At 30.7% G+C, this 18,865-nt stretch overlaps 5 protein-coding genes across 6 annotated transcripts; 2 read left to right on the top strand and 3 right to left on the bottom strand.

Moving 5' to 3' along the window:
• Positions 1–162: 162 nt before the first annotated feature.
• LOC141536369 (zinc finger MYM-type protein 1-like) lies at positions 163–2,781 on the bottom strand. Its single transcript, XM_074256847.1, has 5 exons — positions 2,614–2,781; positions 2,297–2,505; positions 1,645–2,232; positions 1,127–1,563; positions 163–1,067 (listed from the first exon to the last, which is right to left on the bottom strand). The coding sequence occupies exons 1-5, from the start codon at positions 2,779–2,781 to the stop codon at positions 163–165; spliced, it is 2,307 nt and encodes a 768-aa protein (XP_074112948.1).
• A 2,087-nt stretch (positions 2,782–4,868) lies between these two features.
• On the top strand, positions 4,869–5,603 carry LOC141536368 (uncharacterized). The gene has a single exon (XM_074256845.1). It carries the CDS (start codon positions 4,869–4,871, stop codon positions 5,601–5,603), a length of 735 nt encoding a protein of 244 aa, XP_074112946.1.
• Positions 5,604–5,945: 342 nt separating this feature from the next.
• Positions 5,946–10,075, bottom strand: LOC141536586 (ATP-dependent RNA helicase DHX30). The gene is made up of 4 exons (XM_074257216.1): positions 9,836–10,075; positions 9,626–9,722; positions 9,138–9,550; positions 5,946–9,022 (listed from the first exon to the last, which is right to left on the bottom strand). The coding sequence occupies exons 2-4, from the start codon at positions 9,673–9,675 to the stop codon at positions 6,051–6,053; spliced, it is 3,435 nt and encodes a 1,144-aa protein (XP_074113317.1). The 5' UTR covers positions 9,676–9,722; positions 9,836–10,075; the 3' UTR covers positions 5,946–6,050.
• A 674-nt stretch (positions 10,076–10,749) lies between these two features.
• On the top strand, positions 10,750–14,853 carry Mbt (serine/threonine-protein kinase PAK mbt). The gene is made up of 4 exons (XM_074257224.1): positions 10,750–11,797; positions 11,890–12,737; positions 12,978–14,144; positions 14,554–14,853. Exons 2-4 carry the CDS (start codon positions 11,901–11,903, stop codon positions 14,713–14,715), a joined length of 2,166 nt encoding a protein of 721 aa, XP_074113325.1. The 5' UTR covers positions 10,750–11,797; positions 11,890–11,900; the 3' UTR covers positions 14,716–14,853.
• A 1,089-nt stretch (positions 14,854–15,942) lies between these two features.
• LOC141535900 (uncharacterized) lies at positions 15,943–18,070 on the bottom strand. 2 transcript variants are annotated; one of them, XM_074256065.1, is made up of 2 exons: positions 17,999–18,070; positions 15,943–16,640 (listed from the first exon to the last, which is right to left on the bottom strand). In XM_074256065.1, exon 2 carries the CDS (start codon positions 16,588–16,590, stop codon positions 16,201–16,203), a length of 390 nt encoding a protein of 129 aa, XP_074112166.1. In that variant the 5' UTR covers positions 16,591–16,640; positions 17,999–18,070; the 3' UTR covers positions 15,943–16,200. The 2 variants fall into 2 exon arrangements, with proteins under 2 accessions (XP_074112166.1, XP_074112167.1); XM_074256066.1 differs by lacking the exon at positions 17,999–18,070 and adding an exon at positions 17,513–17,816.
• Positions 18,071–18,865: the final 795 nt, after the last annotated feature.

Here is an 18,865-nt window from a genome sequence, read left to right as displayed (position 1 = left end):
TCAATAAATTTTTATACATTGTTTTTATTCTAAATTTAAAATAACTTTATTCCGTTAGAATATAATTTTTAGTTATAACTAATAAATATTTCAGATATATAAGTAATAAACGTTAGACAAATAAATAAATATGTTTTTTTTTTGTTTTAATATTAATCAATTTTAAACATTCTTTTTCCTGGCTTTGGTACGCGCAAAAATATCAATTATATCATCATACTCAATTTCTTGAACTAGTTGAGCTTCAATAGACAATAATGCAAGAGCATTAAGTCTATCTTGATCCATACTGGCACGTAAATAGGTTTTTACTCTTTTTAAAGTAGAAAAAGATCTTTCTCCGGAACAATTTGTCACTGGAATTCTCAAAAAAATACGTAAAGCAATATTAACATTCGGGTAAACATCTCGAAGACTACGTGAGTGTAATACATTGCATATATTTTGTGCAGAGCGTACATCTTCCGTATTTGCTGAAGAATCTTTAAGTTGGTAATGTAAATGAATACATTCGTTGCCTAATGTCTCTTCTAAATCGTCAGGATACTTGTCGATTAATTTATTGGCAAGATTTTTTAATTCGGTTGTATCTATTTCAGATAAATTATCGAAGAAATTACATTTTTCGTAAAGCTTTTCATATGCACTTTTACGTCCGGCCAATTGCACACTCAGAGTATCTAAAATAGGGTAATAAACATTTGTGCGAAAATTTTCTTGTCCAGAAGAAGGTATTCTCTCATTTATCCGTGACTCATCTGGCTGAATTTTTCTAGTTTTTTTGCGACGTGTATCATAACGATAATAATCTTGGACGACAGATAATGGTTTGGCTTTTTCTTCATATTCAGAAAATTGTCTTTCTCTCATGTCCTGAAGAAATAGAGCCAGAGAACTATAGATCTGCACAACGGATGATAAACCAGCTTGAGATTCTTGAAGCTTCTTACTAGCAGCATTAAATCGATCTAAAATTACATTCCAAACGATGACTAGAATTGTTGTTTCTAAATGCTGCAGCTTTCGCTGCAATCTCGTAGCTTCAGACCGTGTAGTGGGTTTCTCATCTTCGCTTTCAGCAATAAATTCCAGTGCATCAATTATTGCAGACCATTCTTTTTCTAACGCGTAGCAGGCATCATGTCAAGCAGACCAACGAGTTTGGGAAAACTCTTAACTCTTAAATTTGTACGCTGCACCAAGAGTTCCCAACGATGGATGGATATAGTGAAAAAATTATATAATTCTTGCAAAGTAGAAAAAAAATCGACTGCTTCTGTGACGGATTCAACCGCACATGATCCTACTAAATTTAAAGAATGAGCAGCACAAGGAACGTAATCTGCTACAGGATTAATTGTTTTGATTCGTGTCTGAAGGCTTGAATAAATACCTGACATATTGCTTGCATTATCATAAGATTGACCACGACAGTTCATTATGTCCAAACCATTATTTTCTAGAGATTGTAACAAATCATTCTCAATATCTTTAGTTTTATGGCCGATATTTGATATAAATTCTAGAAACCTTTCAACAATTTCGCCGTTATCATGTACATATCTAATAATTATAGTAAGCTGATCGAAATGTGCAATATCAGACGTAGAATCTACAATTATACCAAAATACTTAGCAGATTACACCTCACTAGAAATTTGTTGCAGTACTTTATTCTGCATCAATAATATGATTTCTTCATAGATTATTTTAGATAAGTACGATGTATTTCCGCTACCAGGGTGCGCGTACAATTTTAGATGTTCAGACAAAAATGGATCAAATTCAGCAAGAAGCTCTACTGTTCCTAAAAAATTTCCATTATGGGGATCTCCGATTCGTTCTGAATTTCTTCGAAATAGCAATCCTCTTATTGCTAGTGATGTAATAATTGCAATGACTCGGTATAAGATTTTTTTCCAGTATGTAATTTCCTCATCCAGGTGTTTTATTAGACGTTGATCAACACGCCCGTGAATTACTGCTAGAGCTTTGAAATAACTAATATTAGTCTTGTGAAAATCAGAATTTTCATGACCTTCGAGGCGTGCTTTTGAGTTTTTCCAATCACGAAATCCTTCGCCAGTAAAAGCATTCGTTTCAACACTTCTACCAAATAATAAGCATGGAACACAAAATACAGAACCCTTAGTTTCTGAATAAATTAACCACTCACGGCGTTGAATCTCTCCATTTTTCAATGTACGTTGAAATAAACTTTTGGAACAATACCTTGTTTTATCATTATATACATTTTTAGAATTTTTAAAATCCGTATTATTATTTCGTGGTATACCGTTCAGTTATAAAATCCCGTATTTCTTCATTCAAATTCCATAAAACGGGATCACTATTAAATCGTAAAATATCAGTTGTTGACTGGAGTTCTTCTGTATGTGATGAAGAGAAATTTCTCTTTGATGGCGTCCTGTTCGTATCTTGTGATAGAGAAGTGTTAGACAGTACTTCTTCGTTATCTTGTGCTGAAGTTTCTTCCAATTCCGGCTATGAAAAAAAAAATAATTTTAGGTGCTTGATATTTATTCACTCTTTATTGAAATTGAAACTTTATACCGAAAAAAAAGTTATTCACAATTATAACAAAATACTAACGACAGATGAACATGACAGTTGTTGGTCATTATTAGAAGAATTAGTTGAGCTTGTAATAAAATTAGATATTTTTGGAATTTTTTTTAGTAAACTGTCTATTTTTGTAGATTCTTCTGCTTTTCTTTTACGATATTCTGCACCACTAAGTTTTTTTCGGTAGCCACTCATATTCAATTAAAAAATAAAATCAGAACTATGACCGAATTATAAAAAAATACCACTAACACCTCATTTAAAGTTATCAATCAATTATTTTTTTAATATTAAGAAACAGAATAAAATGATTCGAGACTTGTAGACATGAAGAGCATTTGTAAGACTGGAACAATTTCTGTATTTTTTCTACAGCGCGATGCTTTGTTTTTTGCATTAAACAAAACAAAGTCAAACGCGTCAAGACCTCTGTTAAGCGTAGCGCTCTTGTTTTAAGTTTACGATCACATAAATAAAACACTCATAAAACAAAATTCTTTAAATTTTTATTTATACTTATAATAAACACATAAATGTAACTATATATGTAAACTGGTTTAATATATATCAGCTTACATAAATAAACTTAATGACTTTTCATGAAAAATTATTTATGTTAAAAGTAAATTTTCTGACATTTAAATAAATACCGCAATGATATTTAATACGTGCATATCTCCTTTTTATTTAAAGTTAATAACAAATTGCGAAATTATTAAGATTTAGTAATTTTCAAAAGCTTTGTAAGCATATGATTAATTTCAGTAATAAAACAAAAAGTAAAGAACATCATTCGATAAAGACTATAATTGATCTTTTAAAAAATTAAAATCTTATTCATAGACTGAAAAGTAAATAAAAAAATTGAATTATAATATATTCCAGAGAAAATTTTTTACAAAAATTAATCTGAACTCATTTTCAAAGGAGACTGTCTTTATTTTTTTTCGTCTCTGAAATTTTGGAATTTCAAAAATTTCGCCGCCCCTCAAATCATGCCGCCCTAGGCCCGGGCCTAGGCGTAAATCCATCACTGCGCAAAGCACAGCCCCGCGCCGTGGATTACGCAGTAATTAAGAGACATCAGGAGAGAGAGAAACAAAGCCTACAGAAGATTTAAAAGAGGTGGGCACTACCTAGCATGGCAAAGTTACATAAGCTTACGTAGACAAGCCCAGCTACTGTGGAAAAAAGAACAAGCGGATTATCTGGGAAGAGTTTTCAACAATACATCTACACCTAAGCAATTCTGGAGCCAAATGGATAGACTTGGACTCACAGTATCATCAACAAAGTCGAAGGATCCAGTCAAATTCGACCTCTCCGTACTCAATGATTACTACGCCACAGTGGCGCATGGTACAAAGCTCCCGGCTCTTGAGGTGATACTTAGGACACTAAATCAGGCGCAGAATGGGCCAGCGTTTAGATTTACTCAGGCAACTGTCCCACAAGTGGTGAAACACCTGAGTAATCTCTCATAAAACGCCGCGGGTATTGATGGCTTACCAACTCCAGCCCTGAAGACATTCAAACACTTGCTAGCACCGGCTCTTACGGAACTTATTAACAACTCGATAAACCATAGTAGCTTCCCCACTCTCTGGAAATCCTCGCTCATCACTCCAATACCGAAGGTACGCAACCCTCAATCCCCATCGGACATGCGGCCCATCTCAATACTGTGTACTATGTCTAAAATCCAGGAGAGAATCATGCTAGATCAGCTTATCAGCTTTATTAATGACTACAGCATCTTGGACGTACATCAGACAGGCTTCCGGGCAGGTATGGGCACTCAGACTGCTTCAATAAGATTTGTCGACGACGTTAGATCTGGAATTGATGAGCAGATGATCACAATCGCAGTATTTCTAGACTTTACCCAAGCATTTGATTCAGTTGATCATAGGCTAATACTGCATAAGCTCTTTGACCTTGGCCTAATGCACGACGCCATCTGTTGGGTTCATTCATACCTGGCTGAACGAAAGCACGCTGTGCGCGATGGCGATAAAATTTCCACGTGGAGGGAATCCCTGTCTGGTGTTCCGCAAGGGAGTGTGCTGGGGCCACTACTATTCTCATTGTTCATTAACGATCTCCCGAAATGTTTGCTGCACAGCCACCACCTTTTCTTTGCTGATGATGGAACAATTTATTTGAGGTGTAAACCGAACGATATTATCAATGACGTCAACAAGGTTAATGATGATCTCGCTGCAATAGCTTCATGATGTCGGAATAACAAGCTATATATTAACACAACGAAGACTAAAGCCATGATCTTTGGAAGTGCCTACAATTTAAATGTCCTGGGCAGCAATATTATTCCAAATCTCATGTTTAATAATAAAATGTTGGAATATGTCGAAGAATTCAAATATCTAGGTGTCTTATTAAACCCAACGCTCTCGTGGACAAATCAAGTTGCAAAGACCTGTAGTACTTCATCAAGGATACTTTATAGATTGCGTCAATCTGCTGGCGCCATGAACGCGGCGATCAAGCGTCAACTAGTTGTCAGTCTCGTGTTGCCAGTTTTTGACTATGGTGCAATCGCATTGACCAACTTAAACCAGAACCTTGAAAAAAAGCTAACTGTTGCCCTCAACAATTGTGCCAGATTCGTCCTGCGACTTCGGCTGGGTGCGCACATTAATGAACCACGACTAGAACTGGGCTGGCTCTCTTCGAAAAATCGAAGACTATACCTTATGGGCTGTATCTATTATGGAGTCCTGATGCTCAATACGAACCAACTCCTAAGCAACAACATAAGGCCTAACCACAACATAGCCAGACCCCGTCGAGGTGACAGAACTGATTCGCTAATAGCGCCAATACCCAGAACTGCTATGTATCAGAACTCTTTCCTTATCTACGGGACTGCCTTCTGGAATTCATTGCCACCGCAGATCACTACATCATCAACGTTAGCTGAATTCAAGACACAGTGCTTCAAATACCTTCAAGACCTGGAGAGAGAAGAACTTGGGTTCAGGCCCAATGAGTGAATTCTGAATTAGTAAATCTTCCTTTTAGTGTAAAATCAAAGTGCAATTAAAATCCTCAATGTTTAAAAATTTATCATAAAACCTCTAATTCTTAATGACCAAATTTGGAAGCTATAATTCTTTCATTAAATTAAGTGTATATGACAATTTTAAATAAAACACTATTCTTCAGTTTAAATTGTATAAAGTAAAACTATAATTTAAAAACTATTAAATAAGTTGTGCAATGACAGCTAAGAGACCTAAGACTACTTTTATACCACATATTATTTTTCCTTTATTCTTTTTTTTATCTACTACTATTGTATTACCACTATTACTGCTATAAAAAACACCTTTGAGTGCATTTGTACTTTTATTATTTTGTATCCTTATGGTCGTCAGGGAACATAGTCCTACAATCAATTAAATAAAGCATTACATTACATTACATTACATTACATTACATTACATTACATTATGATTAAAATCATCTTCGTATTCATCTAGGTCTTCATCTTCGTTTTCATTTTCTGAATAAATGATTTGTTTTTTTAACGGCTCGGGTTTATCTATGTGCATCGAAGCTTCGCTCAACATTTTAGCAAGTACCTGGAGCATTTCAACTTTAAAAGCTTGCACTTTTTCAAATTTTTCAGAGTTACTCGGTTGAACAATACCATAATTACTGACCATATAACGTACTACACTCCACATTGCATCACGGAAACCAAGTAAAACTTTAGCTGTTTTCTTCCTGCAAACTAATCGAACATTTCTTTTATCTTCAACAGTAAACACTACATTTTCAATATCATTATCAGTTTCAAGATTTCCAATAATTTTTCCTTGACAAAACAGAAACACAGTTAACGGAGAAATCATACTAGTTTCACGAATCAAAGATGTTCTTCTTTGCTCACTGTGCGTGCGTCTGACATAAGTGAAAAATGGACTTGGAAAGTACCTCCTCTTGAAATTAACACTGTCTGGCAATATTGTCGCATGATTATTATCTTCCATTATAAAAGTACAAGCGCCTTTTTTAACTTGGCCCTTACGAATATCAAAGTCACGATGATAAAGTACCTGATCTAAGCCAGCTAATAAAATACCTCTTACAAGTTCATCCAGTTCAGCGTATTCATTTTCAGATTTTTTCATATTATCATATTCAATAGAATCGGGTATCATTTGTGCCTGAGCTAAATGTTCAGCATTTAAGTCTCTCACTCGACTTAGCGTGTACATACGATCAGGATAAAGCCTATTTTTAACACAGAAATCCCGTGATGCGAATCGACCCTGCTTATTGAACGAATTCCATTGTTCAAAAAGCCAAGCAACACTTATATGGTCACTCGTTGGATGGTATTTCGCTTTAATATCTCTAATAAATCCTTTATTATGAAGCACACCAGTAAATATGTCGCTGTCTGATGACATAACTGACGCGACAGTTAAAGTTGGAGTAATACACTGGAAAACAGACGAATAGACCATAGATTTACTTAATGTAGGGTGAACAGTAAACAGAGCTATTCTTTTACCCAAAGCCGTTAAATTTTCCTCGTGATCAAGCGCCCCGAGTTTAACAAGATCTCTTACGGCCGCGTCAATGATACTCGTAGCTGGTGGCTGTGGCATTGATCGTAAAAACATCTTTGCTTTTTCATTGGTGTAAGTTTTAATATCCAATACAGTTTTTTCTAGCGACGTACGCATTACTTCAGGTATTGGATACTCATCTAAATTTTGAAACTGCTCACGTGTAATCATGTGATAACTGATTCCAGTCTGAACACGACCAGCGCGACCCTTCCTTTGCTGAATATTAGCTTTTGATATCCAGTGGCTATCAATTGATGAGATACCACGTTTTTCCTGCCACCTGATTTGTCGGTGTGTGCAAGAATCGACCACGTACACAACGTCTGTAACAGTAATTCCTGTTTCAGCAATGTCCGTAGCTAATACTATTTTTCTTATGTTATTTGGATAGTGATCAAAAATTTTTTTCTGATCCCATTGCGCAACTTTTGAGTGCGCTGGTAATATCGCAATTTTATTCTTTTGTAGCAATGAATATTCCTCGAGATATTTCTTCAGTGCTACTATTTCAGACCACCCGGGTAAAAAACATAATATAGCACCAGGTGGTTTGTTTCTAGTTATCCAAGCTACAAGCTCACCCATTTTTACAATATCAACATACGGCCCTTCTTTCATTTTTTCCGGATCTTCGAACGTCAAATCCCATCTGCTCGGAGCACGGAGTCCTAGTTTATCAATTTCTTCCATAAAATTCATCTTTACTGGAAAGGTTCGTCCAGGCACTTCGATTACTTTACAATTGAAATAAGATTGGAATAATTCAGAATTTATTGTTGCAGACATAACGATAACTTTTAATTTTGGATTTTCCTTCATGGCTCGTTTCAGAAGCACCAGAAGCATATCAGTGTTGATTGTCCTCTCGTGAGCTTCATCGACAATCACATGCGAGCAACCTTCAAGTGTCGGATTAAATTGTAATTTACGTAAAAGAATTCCCGTGGTGCAAAATACAATTCTCGCTGGTCTTATTGGCAATTGTTGAGAAAGTCTGACTTGAAAACCGACCACATCACCAAGTTGTTCTTTTCGCTCATCGGTAACACGCTCAGCCAATGAAATAGCTGATATACGTCGAGGTTGGGCAACAATCATATTACAATTTGTAGCTTCTCCACATTCAGCAAAACTGTCCATTATATACTGCGGCACTTGGGTCGTTTTACCGCATCCTGTGTCACCTTTTATCAATAATACCTGATTATTTTTAACTTCTTCAATGATTTGTTTTCGAAAATCAAGAATCGGCAAATTACAGTAATTATTTTCGCTTATACGATGTTCAAATCTTGCTTGCAATAATTTATTTCTTTCTTGCAATTTTTCTGGCATACAATTTATAGGATCAAGTCTACCAACTGGATCTATTATTTCACTTGTACCAAAATTGCGATGCTTAATATTATCCTTATTTGTATTTTCATCGACTAGTGTTTTAATGTAATCATTATATTTATCGATGATAATTTGAGCGTCATTTAAAGTTTCACTTTTTACAGACAATGAAACCGGCTGATTTATTAAATCTTTTATTCCTTGTGAGTCATACAGTATTGGCATACCTTTATTAAGTCTTTTTTGATTCTCAAGCCAGTGTAAACATCTCAAAGATGCTAATTCACTTGCTTTACTTTTATTACTTGCAATTGTTGTAAATGTTGTTTCTTCGGGCCACAAAACTTTTAAAGTACACGACCAGTTATGTTGTTTTTTACCAGTAGGTTTTTTAAACTCAAAACTTAATGTGTTTTTCTTCATGTCATTGTTTACTATCTGATATATTTCATGAAGCTTTCCTTTTGCTTGAGGATACATTTTTTCAACCTCTGTGAAACGTAAAACAAATGGATTTATTATTTATTATAAATATAAACGTAAATTATCATTTATCAATATTGAAATAAAAAATTTTAAACTATTGTTATAAACAAAAAAATTTACCTTTAATGTTGATTCTGTCTCTTTTGGAATGATGAATATCATGGACATTATTATTATTTTCACTTTCAATCTTTTCTCCAAAATAATTTTTAGTTTCATGATTTTTTAATAAATCATTAATATTAATATTTGAATGAGATTTTTTTGCATTCGAAGACTCTAATCTCACTTTATCATCGATAATTGATCGGCTTAAAAATAAATTTGTGTGAAATTTTCTATTACGTAAATAACAAATACTTTGCATCTTAATGAACTTATTATCAAACTGATTTGTCCTTGTCAGACTATATTTTTCAATATTCTCAACATTTTTATGTGTCACGCTCAGAGCATTAGTGTCAAATAATCTTTTGTTAATAATAAATGACACATGTTTCTGTAAATGTCCATCTTTTGCCAGACTTTTAGCTCTGAAAAAAGTAATTTTATTTTGAATTAATTAAGCAATAAATTAAATTTTATTTTAAATAAATAAAACTACGAACCTATTACAAAAAGTTCCGTGTTTTGTCAAGACTTTACTGCAACTCAACATTTTTGATTTATTTCTCTTGCACTGAATAAAAAATAATTACTTGATACCTAAAAATGTAAAGTAGTGATCAACAATCGTAAATTATCAATCAACTGTTTTTTAAAAAAATTTATTATTACGAGAAACAAGAAATAAAGGTTATAATATTGTATAAACTTACAATGTAAATATCTTTGATGATAATTAGATGTCCTAAATGTATTGGAAATTAAATGAATGTCATTATTTTAAATAATAATTATTTTTTATTGTATTTAACTGTTAATTCATAAAACTCATTAATTAAATGAAAATTATAGAACGAAACTAATTTCATCAGCCATCATCGCCGAAGCACATTTTTTTCAGCATCAAGCAGTGTGGCCAGATCGTGCTCTTATCTTACCCCCACTTTGTAGGACACTCTCATCTGACTATATTGAAAGCGATACAAAGTGGGGGTAAAAAAATCGCACGATCTGGCCACACTGGCGTTAAGATCAATTTTTGGACGTTGGAGTGTGGAGAGCTCTCTATGTTATAACAATAAAACATTCAGTGCTGCTGTTGACATGCTCCACGGATATTATCAAGAACTTTCTCGAAAACTTCAGGATCAACATCTGGTATGCGCATCTTGAAAAATTTAATTATTTATAAATATATTTATTCATTCAAATGCCAATTGGCTTTATACATTAAATCATGGCAAAAATAAATGAGAAAAAAAAATTGACATTTAGAAATTTAAAAAAAAATTATAAATGCAATTTTTTAAAAATAGTTTTTGGAAAAAATTTATTTGTTAAATAAAATTAAAAAATTATCAAGTAGCTGCTAACTTTAATGTCATGAAATTGTATTTTTTAATAATCTGTAATGACATTAAAGTTAGCTGTCACTTGACAATTTTTTAATTTTATTTAATAAAAAAATTATTTTTAAAAAATTGCATTTTTAATTTATTAAAATTTCTCCAAGTCCATTTTTTTAATAATTTTTTTTTGCTATAATTTATTTGTTAAAAAAAAATTAAAACAATTTGGAGTAAAAATGTATTACTTCCAAAAATAATTCTTGAAATTATTTTCGTAGGTAATAATGAAATCCAAGAAGAGTAAGCTAGAGTCCCTACAAGATAAAATTTAGTAACAAAAATAATAAGTATACATACAAATGCGCTCAACCTGCATGACTTGATTCTCAGCGCATAAAAATGTGTCCTGAAGGTCCCTATAAATTTGCAGGTGTGTCTTTTAAATGTATTAGGTACTTACCTGTCTGTACACTACATACATATTTACAAAACAGCACATACACAGATGCGCGCGCGTATGCTGTATGAATAAGCTGGTGCTAAAGCGAATTCCAGAGTTAATAATGATAGTGTCCGCCGATGGAGTTCTTGTTCTAACAACCTGTCGAACATGACGAACATTCACGTCCACAGCAATGAGCCGATTCGTACCGTGTATTTATTATATTTTTAAATAATTTTTTTATAACTTTTATATAAAATTAATTGCTGTTGAATTGTTTAAGAAATTTTATATTTGAGGTTATATACAAAAGTGCTTGTGAAATATTTAAAAAGCCAACGCCCCGGACTATCGTCAAAGTGTCAATGTCTATGCACAAATATTCAGAGAAATAATAATATAATATGTAGCTGCAATATGTAGTATACTTTTTAAACTTTTACTCTACGGTTTTATTTACGTTATTAAAACGATAGAGAAGATAACGAGGTCGCAAGTCTCGCTACGAGTGTATGAGTGTTATTGTACTGTGCAGATATTAATAGGCGTTGGTATGTGTAGGTCTGTCACTTAACTTGACTTCCTCTCCCCGCTCTACTCTATCATACAATTACGATCTACTCTGCTGTGAAGACTGTTGTCTTACCTAGATTTTTCACCGATTCGCGGCCACGATGTCATCTACCATTGATACCAAGTCGATTGGTCACACAAAATCTGCCGTTATAACGTGGATATTCGTATAATAGTTGTGATATTTTATTTTTTTATTTTATCCAACAACTAACACGCTGTTTATTGGCTTTTATTGGTGAAGCATAAATTTATGAATTTTTTAATTAAATTAAAACATTTAAAAATTTTTTTTTACTGAATTTATTAAGGTACAGTATAAAATTAAATTTATTAAATTAATTTATTTTTTATTTTACCGATTGGAGTACTGATTCTATAATTTTGTAACTATTTATTACAGGAGCTGTAAAAATGTTTACGAGAAAGAAAAAGAAGCCACAAATATCAACACCAACAAATTTTGAGCATCGAGTACATACTGGTTTCGATAAACGTGAAGGAAAGTTTGTTGGTTTACCATTACAGTGGGCGTCAATTGTTGGTAATAATCAGATATTAAAATCGACAAATCGACCACTGCCGCTTGTTGATCCTAGTGAAATAACACCCACAGAAATATTAGATTTGAAGACAATTGTTCGTGGACACAATGATCCGCGTATTAGCAAAAATAATGGTCAAAGTAATGGTAATAACAATGAAAATAATAGTAAATTTGAGAATGGTGGATTACCAAAAATGAGTACTGTTGCAAGATCTAATTCATTGAGATCTTCAAGTCCACCAAGATTGAGACGAGATTTTCGTAATAATGCTAATTTACCGCCGTCTGTGCCGGAAGGACAAGAAGTATCATCAAGTCCAAGTCAAATGGTGCCTACGTATACGATGTATGGAAAACCTTATGGTTATCCTGATAAAATGCGTCAGCAAAATTCATCGAGTGTTGGTAATATAGTTGGTAGTGGACCTATTTCTGGTCCTGGTTCTGGACCTCCTGGACCTGTTAATTCAAGTTTACAAAATATACAAAATATGAATCCGAACTTGCAGTCATCGCCGAATTTAACGAATTCAATAAACAATGCTCCGAATTTGTCGATTAATTTCCAAAATTTAAGCCCCATACCAAGTCATCAAGACGGATCTAATGTTAATAATTCAATTAGTAGTCCAATAAATGAACATGATTATCAAAGAATGAATGCACCATCAACAATGTCAGGACAGTATCCTGAAAATATCCGGGTAAATAATTTATACTTGATAATTTTATTTATAATAATTTTATTATTATATTCAAGCATAGCATGTCTTTTCTATCTGATTTCACCGTATATTTTATTGTAACTGGAGAAATCATTTAATTTTTATACAAAAGTATTACATTTATATATCTTATAATATATTATAATTTATGAAAATTTACTATATTATCAGTAAAGTATTTGATCAATATATTTAATTAATGATTAAATTTATTTTCAGACAATGACAGAAACTGCTAGAGATCACGCAATACCGGCAAATATGATGATACATAAATTACAGCCGAAGATATCACCAGTTGGTTCAATAGCATCCCAACGACCTCTCAGTCAATTGAGTACTCATAATGTCATAAAACATCCACATAATTATCTTATGCCTGAGAACTCGTCTTCATTGCATGGACATTTTAACAAGCCACCAGAAAGCTCACAGTCGATGCACAATTTGTCAAAACTGGCGGGACATCCGGCAGTACCAGCTATGCCCAGTTCAAGTGCCACTAGCTCAGTACCAGATCAAAGTCAAAGTATCAAGGGAGCAATGTCATCGGCTAGTCTTAATCCAGGATCTGGAAATTTATCCGTTAGTAATAATAACAATAATAATAACAACAACAATAACACCAATAACAATAATAAACAAAATGCTGATCAGAGATTAACGCATGAACAATTTAGAAAAGCACTGCAAATGGTAGTCAGTAGTGCAGATCCACGTGATAATTTAGACAATTTTGTAAAGATTGGTGAAGGCAGTACTGGTACTGTTTGCATAGCTACGGATAAAGAGAGAAAACGTCAAGTCGCTGTTAAAAAAATGGACCTAAGAAAACAACAGCGACGTGAATTGCTCTTCAATGAAGTTGTCATAATGCGAGATTATCATCATGTAAATATTGTTGAGATGTATGACAGTTTTTTGGTTGACGATGAACTGTGGGTCGTAATGGAGTATCTTGAAGGCGGAGCGTTGACAGATATTGTTACGCATTCACGTATGAATGAAGAACAAATCGCAACTGTTTGTATTCAATGCTTGAGACCGCTATACTATCTTCACTCTCAAGGTGTAATTCATAGAGATATTAAATCAGATTCAATTCTTCTTACTGCTGATGGCAGAGTTAAACTTTCTGACTTTGGATTCTGCGCTCAGGTATCACAAGAATTGCCAAAGAGAAAGTCACTTGTGGGCACACCTTACTGGATGAGTCCTGAAGTTATTTCAAGGTTACCGTATGGACCTGAAGTTGATATTTGGTCATTGGGAATTATGATTATTGAAATGGTTGACGGTGAACCTCCGTTCTTTAATGAACCGCCACTTCAGGCGATGAGAAGAATCCGGGATATGTTACCGCCTAAGCTGAAAAACTCACATAAGGTTGATATTATTTATATCTTTAATTTCATTCTCTTATTTTGAATTTTTTTTTTTTTTTTTTTTTTTTTTAATTTAATTTAATTGTACAAAACTTAATATTTAAACACTTTTACATATTTATTTATTATACTAAAGTTAGCTGACGTTTTTAATTTTTTTTCAATAATTAAATGAGAACAAAAAATTATTTTTAAAAAATTACACTTACAATTTTTCAAGTTTTTTGCAAATGAAATTTTTTTTTTTTATAATTTTTTCAATAAAAAAAACATTCTAAAAATTTTTAAATGTCGGCTAACTTAATTTTCATATTTATTTTATGTTTCTTTAATCTTATTACGTCGTCAGTAATAACAGATAATTGAATTATTTATTTTACATAACTTATAATATTTATATTTTTTATTAGGTGAGCCCGCGGCTACAGGGCTTCATGGAAAGAATGTTGGTTCGTGATCCAGCGCAGAGAGCCACTGCTGAAGAATTATTGCAACATCCGTTCCTAAGACAAGCAGGAAGTCCTAGTGTCTTGATACCACTGATGCGTAGCGCAAGACATACCAATTGTTGACCTGAAAAATTTTTATTCAACTAAAAATAATTATTTGATTATACAATTTTTTCATATAAAAAATTGTTAAATTGAGATTTTTATAATTATTAGGAGTAATTAAACAATTATTTAGGTAAAGAGACTGGAAATTTTACATTCCAATTTTTCATATCGTTTTTTTGACTAAAATTTTTAAAAATCATGAAAAAAGGCTATTTAATTTTGTAAAGAATATGGTAGCTATGCTTTGTTATATATATATATATATATATATATATATATATATATATATATATATATATATATATATATATATATATATTTTTTTTTTATTATAAAGAGATAAAAAGTAACGTAGTATTTACACATGAGTGCCTTTAAACAATATAGAGTAATGTACCATATAATTTTTATTACGAGTGCAGCTAAATTTCTAGAATTTCTTTTATATAAATATAGATGAAAGAAGAATTTTTAAATAAAAAAAAAGTTTTGCGCTCATTATGCCACTGGAGTATATTACATTTAGGATAATTATGTTAGTTATGAATTAATTAAGAAAAATATTTTTGGCCTTCTGTAATATTAAGACTGAACAATTTTTTGCATCGATCAAAATTAAATAATAAATTTTTTAGTAATTTATAAATATAATATATAGTTTTTTTATACAATGGCTACATTAATGTTTATGTTTCAAATGGATTTTTTAAAATGGAGAAGAAAAAAATTTTTTTTTAATAAAATATCAAAAGTAAAATAATGACAATTTTTATCAATAATTGAATAATTGAATTTTGATTATTTATAAATTTAGATTATATAAATTTTAAACTCGTTGCAGTTAAAAATGCTGTATTTAATCAAAACTATAAATGGAAGACATTTTATTGATATTAATTTATAAATACTTTGATAGCTTTACCGAAGAATTATTGTTGAAGTATGTTCCACGTTGATAGTTTCGTAAATGAGGCTTGCCTACTTATTATGTATAACTTTTAACAATATATGTGTCATTTCTTCCGTGCTTAGCGATTAGTAATTATAATTATTTTGTAAATAAATAATGACAAATTACAATTTATTATGTATTAATAAATTTATTGCACCTAAATTAATGAATAAATTTTTGTAAAATTTTGAATTACGTTTTTGTTAAATTGATAGCATGTTTATTATATTTAATAATGGATAAATTATAAATCTATTTTTATCATCATAATAATAACAGTAGAAAGAAAATAGATAGATAGATAGATTTATTTTTACTTGTATCACATAAATATTGCGTTTTACAAGGTGTTTTACATATATATTTTTCTCCTGACTCTACTATACATATAAAGGTATCTGTTATTTTCGTATATAATTTTTATATTTTACGTGGAATTTTATTGTTAATTCTCTATTTTTACCTATACCTTTAGTCTATAGTTTTTTTTTTTTTTTTTTTCCTTTATATACTCATTCACTCTATCCATTTCTTTCTTTCTTTAAAGTCTATTTTTCCTTTTTCCCTATCTCTCTTTCTCTTTCATTTTTCTTTAGATTATTTTCTATTTCCCTTATCACCTTGCATGTTCCCGTTCTTATCCTCCCTTTCATTATCCCCACTATTTCTTTTTTTATTTTGTCTTCATCCTCTGATTCCTCCCACCATTTCTTTATTTCCTCCTTACTTTCTTTAGTGAGTTTATTCCTTATTTTTTCACATGTTAAAACATGCATCAATGTCTCTTCCTTTTCTCTGCATTCTCTACACTTCCAATCCTTTTCCCCTTTTTTTCCAGCTTTTACTAGGTTTCCGCACCTTACTCTTGCCCATAATTCTTTATCTGCACTTCTAGTTTTCTTGTTTTTCCAATATATTTCTTCTTCGCTTTCTTCCATTAGTTCCGTATATATTTCACTAAACTTCGATGCTCTTATCCTTGACTCTTCTTTAGAAAGAAAATATTTTATTATGTGAAAAAAATTCGATTCAGTATTTAATATATTTAATTACAATAAATATTATCAATTTATAATCAAGCTGATTAATTTAATTATTATTGAAATTACTCTAATTTTTTTTTCATTAAAAATTATTATCAAATGAGGTAAATAAAATTTTTAATTGTAGGTGGGAATTATCGTACCAACTTCGAATAACGACGATTACTGGTACAACTGTTTACAGTGAATTTACCGTAGATAATGTAAACTCTAAAAATATTGTTTATGTAGTTTGAAAAAAATTTTAATAATACAAAATTATTATTTTTTTAAAAATAGAAATTTGCTAAATTTTTTATTTGATGCTAAGAAAAATTATTTGTCATTAAAGGCCAGTTTTTTAATTTATTTAAATTATTTTTTAATCTAAAAAAAATTTACAATACATTAAATGAAAAAAAAACTTTTAACAGAAAAAAATAAAATAGTTGTAAAATTGTGATTAAAATATCTAAATCAGTGAGTGGATACTGTGATTTAAAAAAATTTTATATTGAGTGTTGAACAAGTTATAAAAATGACAATTAAATGTTTAATAGTTCATAAAATATTATTCAGGTATTTCTTCTACTTAATCACAGAAAAAATCCAAATTATATTATTTATTGCAAGGCTAGCTCATAAATATATTTAACTATTTATTAATTGTACAAAATTGAATATTACTCAGTATATTTTTTACTTTATCATAACTACAAACCTAAATCTAAATTTAAATATGTTAATGATAAATTATATAGAAATACATTTGTTAAAAAAAATAGAGTCAACAATCTCCGCGATTAAAACAATTACAATTGAAATAATATGTATGTACTTATTTTTATCACTACATGTTATTGATGTAAAAATGATTAATGACGTCCAAACGGTTTGTCAATCTCGACCAAAATAACAATAGCCATAAATACAATAACCGAGTGCTAAAAATATCTTTATAAACCATAACAGGAAATGGGACAATTGGTCATATCACGGCAGATTAATAAATAACCCACTGAATTATTAAATAATTCATTAGTCATTATGCCGAATTGAATAAAAAATAATATTTCAATTGTTCTAACTGTATCTTATACCTAATCATTTTTTATTGTTATTAACGATAAGGAAAATAAAATTACGTGTATAACAAAAGTTAATCTGACAGTTTTAATCATTGACTTCAATGATAAAAAAAATTTTTTTGATAACGTTAATTACCTCGAGAATTTCATCATCCAAAAGGAAAAAATGTAGATATATATTTACATTAAACGTGCTGTAATGCACGTTTAATTTTATTTACATAGATAGCACTTACACGAAAGTAAGAATTGAAGGCGCGGTTCGTTCTTATTGGCTGGTTAAGACGAGCCTCTAGCTTGACCGGAACGTCCTTCACATTCCTCATAATATATATATATATATATATATATATATATATATATATATATATATATATATATATATATATATTGTTCCTAATTGATTTTTGACAGATATCACATGTTAAGCGATCATCGTACGAAGTTGCATCAGATTTTTTTGTCAGCCTAAATTAAAAAAAGAAAAATAAATTATTATCTTTAAATATTTTATAAAACTATGAACGATACTTAAAATTATCAGGAAAAAATTTTAAAGATTTCTTTTTATGACATTTAAAAATTTTGGAGTAAAATTAAACAGAAAATTGCGGCAAATAAATACACCAATAGGTTTTGGCTTTTGGTTTTTTTTCTCAAGCACCAATGCTGCCTTTCTTTACAGACTATCGCTCAATTACTTCCATTCACATAAAATATCGAAAGTTGTTAACTTCTAACATTTTTTATTTTATAAAAAAATTAATACCGCTGTCAATTTAAAAAATTATTTTAACAAATTAATTACAATAAAAAAATGCTTTTAAAAATTTCACTTGTAATTTTTATTAATTTTCACATGTGAAACTTTTTAATAAATTTTTTTTTTTAATAATTGCTAAAATTTTCTAAAAAAATTTTTAATGTCTGTCAACTTGAGTGTTATAAAAATTCCATATTTATTTAAAAATATTATTCCATCAAGTTAGGAAAATTTTTATTTAAAAACAAATACATGAATGACGAATGAATTGAATCATATTGAATAAATAAAAATTCCGTAATTCTAATTTTAGTTTTTTTTCGCTAATTCTATCCATACT

The sequence above is a fragment of the Cotesia typhae genome, unplaced genomic scaffold, assembly GCF_013202065.1.
Source record: "Cotesia typhae breed Kobodo isofemale line unplaced genomic scaffold, CoteBio_Ctyphae scaffold_152, whole genome shotgun sequence".
Lineage (NCBI taxonomy): Eukaryota > Metazoa > Arthropoda > Insecta > Hymenoptera > Braconidae > Cotesia > Cotesia typhae.
Note: the sequence above shows the minus strand (reverse complement) of the source record. Positions and strands in the feature narration are given on the sequence as shown.

Excerpts from the sequence above, each read along its gene's own strand:
- LOC141535900 (XM_074256065.1), bottom strand. The coding sequence starts at position 16,590 with ATGGAAGAAAGCGAAGAAGAAATATATTGGAAAAACAAGAAAACTAGA.
- LOC141536586 (XM_074257216.1), bottom strand. The coding sequence starts at position 9,675 with ATGTTGAGTTGCAGTAAAGTCTTGACAAAACACGGAACTTTTTGTAAT. Across the intron at positions 9,551-9,625 it reads CACGGAACTTTTTGTAATAG|AGCTAAAAGTCTGGCAAAAG; the intron begins GTTCGTAGTTTT and ends TACTTTTTTCAG. Across the intron at positions 9,023-9,137 it reads AGACAGAATCAACATTAAAG|AGGTTGAAAAAATGTATCCT; the intron begins GTAAATTTTTTT and ends TACGTTTCACAG.
- LOC141536368 (XM_074256845.1), top strand. The coding sequence starts at position 4,869 with ATGATCTTTGGAAGTGCCTACAATTTAAATGTCCTGGGCAGCAATATT.
- LOC141536369 (XM_074256847.1), bottom strand. The coding sequence starts at position 2,781 with ATGAGTGGCTACCGAAAAAAACTTAGTGGTGCAGAATATCGTAAAAGA. Across the intron at positions 2,233-2,296 it reads CGGGATTTTATAACTGAACG|GTATTGTTCCAAAAGTTTAT; the intron begins GTATACCACGAA and ends TGATAAAACAAG. Across the intron at positions 1,068-1,126 it reads TGACATGATGCCTGCTACGC|ATGAGAAACCCACTACACGG; the intron begins GTTAGAAAAAGA and ends CTGAAAGCGAAG.
- Mbt (XM_074257224.1), top strand. The coding sequence starts at position 11,901 with ATGTTTACGAGAAAGAAAAAGAAGCCACAAATATCAACACCAACAAAT. Across the intron at positions 12,738-12,977 it reads AGTATCCTGAAAATATCCGG|ACAATGACAGAAACTGCTAG; the intron begins GTAAATAATTTA and ends ATTTATTTTCAG. Across the intron at positions 14,145-14,553 it reads AGCTGAAAAACTCACATAAG|GTGAGCCCGCGGCTACAGGG; the intron begins GTTGATATTATT and ends ATTTTTTATTAG.